General features: G+C 39.7%; 2 protein-coding genes across 2 annotated transcripts; one reads left to right on the plus strand and one right to left on the minus strand.

The window, feature by feature from the left end:
- Positions 1 to 2192: 2192 nt before the first annotated feature.
- On the minus strand, positions 2193 to 3645 carry LOC125201910 (probable polyamine aminopropyl transferase). The gene is made up of 7 exons (XM_048100206.1): positions 3373 to 3645; positions 3241 to 3293; positions 3110 to 3169; positions 2956 to 3033; positions 2688 to 2870; positions 2449 to 2604; positions 2193 to 2373 (listed from the first exon to the last, which is right to left on the minus strand). The coding sequence occupies exons 1-7, from the start codon at positions 3620 to 3622 to the stop codon at positions 2233 to 2235; spliced, it is 921 nt and encodes a 306-aa protein (XP_047956163.1). The 5' UTR covers positions 3623 to 3645; the 3' UTR covers positions 2193 to 2232.
- Positions 3646 to 5866: 2221 nt separating this feature from the next.
- On the plus strand, positions 5867 to 7059 carry LOC125213109 (probable carboxylesterase 18). Its single transcript, XM_048113476.1, has one exon. It carries the CDS (start codon positions 5958 to 5960, stop codon positions 6966 to 6968), a length of 1011 nt encoding a protein of 336 aa, XP_047969433.1. The 5' UTR covers positions 5867 to 5957; the 3' UTR covers positions 6969 to 7059.
- Positions 7060 to 9311: the final 2252 nt, after the last annotated feature.

The raw sequence follows: 9311 nt of genomic DNA on the forward strand, positions 1-9311 counted from the left end.
ACAGTTTGATCAACACCTTGCATCTCATCCAATATTTTTATGCATTTGCTAATGGTGAAACGCTCCTCATTTCTCATGATTGCAGCAGCTCTCATCTTTGAAGCTGCAGCTATCTCCAACATAGCATCCACAATAGCATCACCTGTTGCTTTGCGGCTTCTCTTGTGCTGCCCTGAGTGAGGAATCGCGGTATGGTGTTTATTCTGGCTATCTAACATGTTTGCTTCCTCGCCAGACCCAGAGGAAGCGTCCCCGTCTACAAAAGTCCGGTCACCAGACATACTTGGCCTTACAACATACCAAATGAGGGGGGAATAAGGTTCCAGTAGCCTTCTACGTTAGCGAAAAAGACCTGGATCAAAGCAATTACGAAGCCAATGATGTAGAATCATTCAAATGGTGAGACCATAGCACAAGAGATGAAAGCAGCAATGGACCTAATTAAAGGAATATCCGATGTATTAAGCTACATTTTCCATATGTTTTGTGTCAAAGGAGTAAGACAACAACACTTCAGAACCAAAAAAATAAATAAGCATGTGTAATCTCAATTACAGTTAGAAAGGAAGAGAAGGATACTACATGCATGTTGTTGTAGATGGCATTACACGGATGTCGATAAGCATGAAGGCCTCAAATAAGTACCAATACGTGTGACTCAATGCTATCAAAGTATCAGTAGATACACTTAATTTGCTAGACTGGGATATATCTTAGGTACTTGAGGAAGGGTCATCTTAGAAAAGGTATTGAACCAAATACATTTTAAACATACAAGACGAGCTAGATCATTTAAGCATAAGTTGTAAATAGTTAATACTCAAGCATCACAGTGGGAATTAACAGTCAGGATAAGTGCTATTCAGATAAAAATAAAACATATTTTGCATGTCATATTAATGTTAACCCTAATAATAAGTAATGCAGATGAGAGTCAGTTGCAGAGTGCAGATTGATATATACGGATCTATTGCAAACTTCTCTGCATAATTAGATATGCCATAACAAAGAGAGGAAATTGGCAATAGCTAATCAATGTACGTACTTGTTAACTTGAAATGGCAAATCTGAATTGCAGATGTTGGAACATTTTCAATCAGAAAAATTATCTAGTAGGTTACATACAGATAACACAGGGTGACAGGGAGAAGTACATTCTGCAGCAATTCCACAGAAATACATCGTATACAAATGTACAAAACGAGCCTAGCCAAGTGAAAGATGCAGAAACAACGATAATGAAGGTACAATTGAATAAACAAGGAAAGAAAGTAGATGGAATCAGGGTTTCTGGCTGCACTAATACATGTATTTTTTGGTTAATTATTCCCGGACTTAGATCGAGAGGAGTTAATCTCACGCCTATGATCAAACACACTGACACGTTCGCATGAAAGAGAATTTTGAGTGGAAATTGAAAATCAGCACAGGCACAAAAGGGCAGTTGCGTAATCAAATCAATAAAACAGAATTAATTGAGAAAATTAGCAATAAAATTGAAATTTAGGATAATGATTAGCTGGGCAGAAATAGAATTACCTGGGCTGGGAGGATGAGAAAAATGAAACGCCAGTCAGAGCTTTTGCAACAGAAATGAAGACGATGATTTTGGAATATTTAAATGATTATTCTCCGTTATAGTGGGTGAAGCTTAAACTGGGCCATATTCTCACTATTTGGAGGCCCATTAATTTGTGATATTCTCATTAATGCCATTTATTAAAATCAATCTCTCCCATACCATTTTTCCTCCCAAACTCACAACCACAATTTATATTTATAATTATAACATTTGACAAAAATAGTTTGGTGCAATTAATTCATAATAAAGATGAAAGGTCAATTATTTATAATATATTATGTATAGCTACGTGCATTCAGCATTAAATTTATAGATTTCTAATTCGTAAATCATTACAACCTTTTCCACTTATTGCATTGAAAAACGAAACAAACTTTATTAGTCAATGATTTCATGAGTTACAATGGCATTTATAATATTTCTCAAAAGTCCTCTTTTATTTATGTATAGATAGATAGCTACGTGCAATCAGCATTAAATTTATTGATTTCTTATTCAGTTTCACTTTGCTGTAAAGTATGAACTTAGATTTGTTATGTGTATATATTTTATTTTTTGAAACTCATCATCATTCTCTAGCTCTATAAAGGTGTGATATTTGAATGATACATATAGAAAATGAAAGATGAATTATAAGAACTTGTCTCTCTTCAGGTACATGTCTTCCATGGATTGATGCTTGAATTGAGCGGGTAAGGGAGAGTAGCAGACCAGGCACTCAAATCTGGCAAAACCCCTGTCAAAGCCATATAGTTTTCTCCTGAACCCTTTGGCATCTTCTTCCAATTCACCTTATAAAACAAACAATTATAATTGGAACTCAATTGGCCAAAAAAATGCAAGTGAAAGACAAGAAGCAACCCTACTTGACCAGGAAATGCTTCACACATGGCCCTAATTGCTGCATTCAGCTTCCAAGTTTCATTATCTCGAGAAACCGCTTCACCTTCACCCGCACCACAGTTTACCATGAAGCGGCCTCCAGGCATCAATTTCTCAGATAGTTGTAACCAAGTAGCAGCCTGATCAAGAATAATCATATTACTACAAGTTTTCAGAGTGATTGCATTGCTACAAAATGTAGAAAAATGGAAGTTGTATACACCTGTTCTAACTCTGGCAAAACCTTTCCCTCTGCAAACAGATCAACAACGATGCCTGCATATCCTCCCGAAATAGCAGCTTCGGGAGAAAAAACATCACCGATGTGAGTAGTAAGCAGTCCACCCTCTCTAGTTTGCTTCTCCAAGTCGGACAGTCCAAAATATTCTCTGGACAAATGTATCAACTGCAAGAAAGAAGAAAGTGTGAGACAATCAAGCAGTTAGTTGGCATTTATAGCAGAATTGAGGATGATAACATATTCACATTACAATTTCATCTATCTCCCAGCCATGAATCTGCAACGATGGCCACAAATCAAGCATCAAATGTGCAGCCGTTCCTCCGCCCTAACATTTCGACTGAGCCATCAATTCAAAGACGAGACTGAGGAAACTTGAGACACTTAATCGTGAGTTAATTTACCAAGCCAAAGATTGCAATAGGGCCCGGAGGAACCACAGGTGGCAATGCACTAAACTCATCCTGCAAATCGACATGATGATTCATAAGTCTTCTTTCCATCATCAAACAACACAGCATGTGCATAAACATACCCAATAGGAATCTGTCCATTTGGTCTCTTTGTTAAGCATGCTATGCACATTATCTGCAGCGTCATAGCTAAGATTAACCACTCCTTATCATTTACTACTACGAATGAAATGCTCTAGAATCGAGAGGCGTACGAGTTGAGTCGAGAAGAAGAAGCCTTGATTCAGTTGTATCAACAATTACTACGTTGTTGTATCTGGTCTGGATGGCTGTCAGGACTTGGAAATCCTCTTCTTGCTGGGCCGCAGTAGCTTTCACCTTCAATCTGCTTGATTTCTTGCGATTGCTACCAGCAAATGCAACGATACAAGGTGTTGATTTGAATGAATTGGCGGAGGGAGAAGAAGAGCAAACAGGAAGAGGGCATCGCATAGAGGCAATCATGATTTGAATGAATGGTCACGATTGGCTGAGTTTGGATATTACAAGAACTTAAATGTCAAGTTGCCTAGTTGAGTTGTGGGCTGAAATAAAAGCCCAATACTAGTTGTGGTCATAGAAGCTATGCAGGAGCGGGCAAAATTCTGAAATACCACACTTATCGTATAGATAGTCATCGTCCCACTGGGATTAAAGTGGCCAAGAGGAAGGGAAAGGTGAAGGCACCGACATCCGAGCCAGAAGCCTTATCTCTGATGCCCCAAGACCCGCAACTCACGTCCTTGGTCTGGGTCACGGCGCAGAGGCTGTTGTTGGACACACATTACGCCTTCACCGCCTATCAGAACCCAGCCAAGCGAGAAGTTCTTGGGGAACTCATGAACCAACTCAAAAGCCATTTGAGAATGGAATAGTGATCTGGTTTTTTTAATTTTCTATGTTTTTTAATTAAGTACTACTAGTATTTTCGTTCTATTAATTTTTTTGATTAAATATTTTGTAGTGTTACATTTAATTTATGTTGTTTTGATATTTTATTTTATTTAGTAAGATAAAAATTTTACAAAAAAAATAGAAATAAAGATAATACGAAAAATGAGGCTAGACGGATTTACAGGACGGGCTATTGGAGGCAGTGACGCATCCTGCTCAGGCCAAGCCACCGCTCCAGCAGGGGCTTAGCCGGAATCAAACTGCTAAGACCATCGGAGCTACAGCCTAATAGGGCCGTCATGCTTAGGTTGCATAAACTAAATGAAGATGAAGATTAGCAGTTCGAGTTTTAATTTGGATTGGTGGACTGAAAAAATATGGAGTAATAAAAACTAAAAGGCTCACAGCCCTATACTCCCTCCGTCCGAAAAGAGTATGAACTATTTTTTTATTCGTTCGTCCCTAAAAAATACTCCCTCCGTCCCACTTTAGAAGTCTCATTTGAGTTCGGCACAGATTTTAAGAAATGTAAAGGAAAATTGGTAAAAAAAGATAGTGGAATGTGAGTCCTACTTTTTTATATTAGTTTTATAATAAAATATTAGTGGAATGTGGGGCCTAATACCATTTATGGAATATTCTAACCGTGACTTCTAAAATGGGACACCTAAAAATGGTAAACCATGACTCCTAAAATGGGACGGAAGGAGTATGAAATTTCTAGTTTTGGAAATTCAAATTACATATTACCCTTACACATCATTTTATTTAAAATCATACCATTATCATTAACAACTTATACCATTATAATAGTGTGGATCCCATTTTTCACTAACATTATTTTCACTACCCTTTCTTTCTCTCTTACTTTTCTCCTTAATTATTAAAATTCGTGCCGAACCCATTATTCATACTCATTGGAGATGAGGAAGTATTATTTAATATACTATCTCTAGTTAATTAATACTCTCGGAATTAACTTTTATTCACAACTGTCCTTAGTTCCCTATGATACAAATGTTTAAAAATTAGGCGTCTACCAATTCTCTAATTCTAAACCATGTATATATTTCTTTCCTATTATCATTAATTGCTACAAATTGATACTATCAAGTACTATCAAATAACAATTCCTAAATTACCTTCCATGAATCTTTGCGTTAATTTAATAATTCATAATATCAATTTATGTATTTATCGCGTGTATATTATTTTGTATGTTAAGTGGAAAGAGATGATATATTTTTATATATTAATATGAGAGAGAATCTTTTAAAGAAAAGAAAATATGATATTATTGTGAGACTAAAAAGAAAAGTGGAATATCTTTTTTAGATAAATAGCTTATGATTTAATCATTCTTGAGTGTGAATATATATTTTAAAACTCTCTCACTTAAATTAATAAGATATGGAGTAGTATAAATATGACTAATTTTACTCATTATTCGATGGGGAGATATGTATTCCTTTTTGATTTTTTTTTTATTGTTTTCTACATTGAATTTTTTGATATCATAGTATTATTTCCAGTATATTTATTTTTTATATATATTTATATAATTCAAGAATCATTTAAAGTAAAAAAAATTATTTTTCATTGTTAAATTTTAGCTTTGATCAGTCCAATTCTAAGAGACTAGCTCAAAATTTACAACTCAATCAATTTGCAACCGATTAGTCCGCAGTTGGAGTACTTGATGGTAAAAATAATGAAGAAAAGTGTGTTATTGCGATTGGTGGGTGGTTGGACGACAGTCGACAGGTAAGATTTAAATACTCGTACTGCAAAAAAGTGTGGGCCGGTAATATTTTCACCAATAAATTCAACTACAGCCTATCCCTACCCTCCATTGTATTTTGATTTTCTCCCAATCTATCTTGAATTCGAAATTGATTTGGGTGTGATGGATAAATCCGCTGTACACCGACCTCAGCTCCCTCTCAAGACGCGCATCAGCCTCTTCTTCCTCAGCGCCGTCACCGACGCCACCATGCGCCCCGACGGCACCGTCAACCGCCGCCTCTTCTCGACTCTAACCTACATCCTGAAGGTCCCACCCTCCTCCTCCAAGCCCCGCCACGGCGTCGCCACCTCCGACGTCCCCGTGGACCCCTCCCGCGGCCTCTGGTTCCGCCTCTTCGTCCCCCGCGACTCCGATATTCAGAAACTCCCCGTGCTCGTCTTCTTCCACGGCGGCGGCTTCGTCTACCTCTCCCCCGACTTCAAGGCCTACGACGACGTCTGCCGCCGCTTCGCCCGCGCGATCCCGGCCGTCGTCGTCTCGGTGAACTACCGCCTCGCCCCGGAGCACCCGTACCCGGCGCAGTACGACGACGGCTACGACGTGCTCCGGTTCCTCGAGGCCGAGGGGAGCAGGATCCTCCCGGAGAAGGCCGACCTGTCCCGCTGCTTCGTGGCAGGGGACAGCGCCGGGGGCAACCTGGCCCACCACGTGGCTCTGCGCGTTGCCCAGCACGCAGAGCCACCAGGCGAGCTCAGGGTACTCGGAGTGATTGCAATACAGCCCTTCTTCGGGGGAGAGCAGGTCCGGAAATCGGAGATCGAGCTGGAAGGCGTGGACGTCATTGTCAACCCTGCCCGGACGCAGTTCATGTGGAAGGCGTTCATGCCCCGGGCAGACCGCGACCATGAGGTCATCAATGTGTGCGGGCCGAACGCAGTTGATATTTCGAATATTAGTTTTCCGGCGACCATGGTGGTGGTGGCGGGGTTCGACTCGCTAAAGGACTGGCAGATGAGCTACTACAACTGGCTCATTGAATCCGGGAAAGAAGCTTATCTCGTCGACTACCCCAACATGTTCCACGCCTTCTACATTTTTCCTGAGCTTCCTGAATCTACGCTCCTCGTTTCCGAACTCAAGAGCTTCATCCACAAACAGTCTAAGGTCTAACTCTACCTAGTTAGTTGGATTCAGAATGTACTATTTCCTGTTAGTACTCTTTTCTTTTTTTTAAATAATAAAAAAAAAACCATGAAGTGAAGGGTGGAGGCCTCAATGTCCATTTCAATCAAGCTAATAATGCTATAATTACTTAATTAGGATAGACACATTCATACTCTTATCTCATAACTGAAATAGCTACAAAAGAGTCCGGTCTCACCACGTAACAGAAAGGTACAAAAGGCTCTCAACAAATTACCGCTTGGGTACCTGAACAGACCACCCCCTCCCGCGGCACCAGACGTTCGGTAGAAAGGGCCATCAGCATGGAGTTTGAGCCATCCGTCCTGGACCTCTTAGTGAGCAAGACAGTTAACCACTTTGTGGAGGGACGTTTGTTTTGCTTGGGTAAAAATGATTTTATAGCTCTTGGTCAAATATGCCATTTTTTTTTCTGGCCAAGGGCGAGCTTATCCAGAGACCGGGAGAGGTACTCTGTTGCAAGCACAAAAAGAGAAGACGGAAGGGGGTCACCTCGCCTAAGGCCGCAAGAGGAATTAAAGAAGCATGCTGGAGAACCGTTCACCAAGATTGAAAACTAACATGAGCTGATGCATCTGTTTCAAGACCTTTAATAGGAATCCCCACTTAACAAATCATATGCTTTGGCCAATTTCAGTGCTACATTCGGCGAGGGGTTGCATTTGTCAAGTTCATGTATCACCTCTTGGCATTTGTCAAGTTCATGTATCACCTCTTGCGCCTCTTGGCGCAAGAGGTGATACATGAACTTGACAAATGCAACCCCTCGCCAAATGTGACACTGATATTGGATATGGCTAAAGCATATAATCGGGTTCAATGGGGATTCCGTGTTGTACTCTTTGACATAGCAGTGGATCCAAGCCTGTCAATGCTACTGCTTCTTTTGTCCCAATTTATATGCTGAGGGGAGTGTGTTCTATGTCAAACACTATAAGTTCGAAAGTGGATGCCCTCTAAGTGCTGACGAAACTAAACATTTTTTTTCTAATCACCATCTCTTTGTTTTAACCTTTTTTAACAATTCTAATTGATCGTACACCATGCAAGTGCAACAAAACTCCCATTGTCTGATCACAGCAAGTCAGCAAGGAGATTGACTCATCCAATGGTTAGTTCTTATCCGATTCAATAATATATTATGATCCATATTTAGAGGTGACTAGCCAACGGTTCAGCTATGCTTCGGTGACCAGGGGCGTAGCCAGGAATTCATTATAGGAGTGGCAAAGTTAATAAAATTTTCATTTTTGAGAAGGGGCATTTGATATAATTTTACATATATACGTGAAAATTTGTAATAAATATAGAAGGGAGGGGAAGAGGTGAGGAGGGGCAAATGCCCCACCTACTAAAGGGCTGCATCCGCCCCTGTTCGGTCTTACTCTAATGAACACCCACATAGAGAATTTACATTGGTGGGTATGTTAATATATGTAGGGTTATCAGACATGGAAAAAGATGAAAGGATAAGTTATTGTGCATGGTAGGCCAAATCTGTAAACCGATTCATAAAGAAAAACGATCTGAACGTTGGGGTACGATGCACGTTCCAGCACGTGGTAGTGAAAGAGCCTCACTTTCAGGTCACATTCGTGATTTGTCCAACAAATCCCACCACAAAACCTTGTACAATCAACCACACATTTTAGGTAGTTTCTTGTGTGTAGAATACTTTGTCATATTTTGTCAGCATGCTTGGGTGTCTAGTGATCAAACTTGCATCAATTTCCTCAACTGAAAGTCTTTTTGTTTTACAGAAATTGTATTTGTGGGTCTTGATGGAGACTTGTATGCATTTCATATTTACCAGCAACTTATCTCATAATTTCATGCATAAAATGAACGTTATGCACATAGATAGATAAACTAGCACAATATTGTTTAAAATACAAGAGTCCCCACAAGCTAACGTCACAAATTCTTCATCACGACACTCAACCACATAGTAAAAAAAAACGAGTCTATTAAAACGATGTGCTAACATCGTACTATTAGTTTTCCTATAACAGCTCCGAGCAACACCAATACAATCGCCATGAACCCGTAAACACCATGAGAGAAATATTTTATTGCAACTCTGATGCAAATGGACAATGAAATCGGGAGTGGAAGTAAATTCAATTGTATTGACACAAAAAACAGGGGTAACTTAAGGAATCTACTTGTAGTCCATGGTGCACTTCCCAATGCAGAAGTGATAAACCAGGGCACTTGACATTTTTTAAATTCTTGCCGAATCGCAGTGAACAGTGCGGGCCAAAGCTGATATCTCGGGCCCAGTAGCAATAAAAAGGAGTACACATGCTC

This window comes from Salvia hispanica, chromosome 1 (assembly GCF_023119035.1).
Source record: "Salvia hispanica cultivar TCC Black 2014 chromosome 1, UniMelb_Shisp_WGS_1.0, whole genome shotgun sequence".
NCBI lineage: Eukaryota > Viridiplantae > Streptophyta > Magnoliopsida > Lamiales > Lamiaceae > Salvia > Salvia hispanica.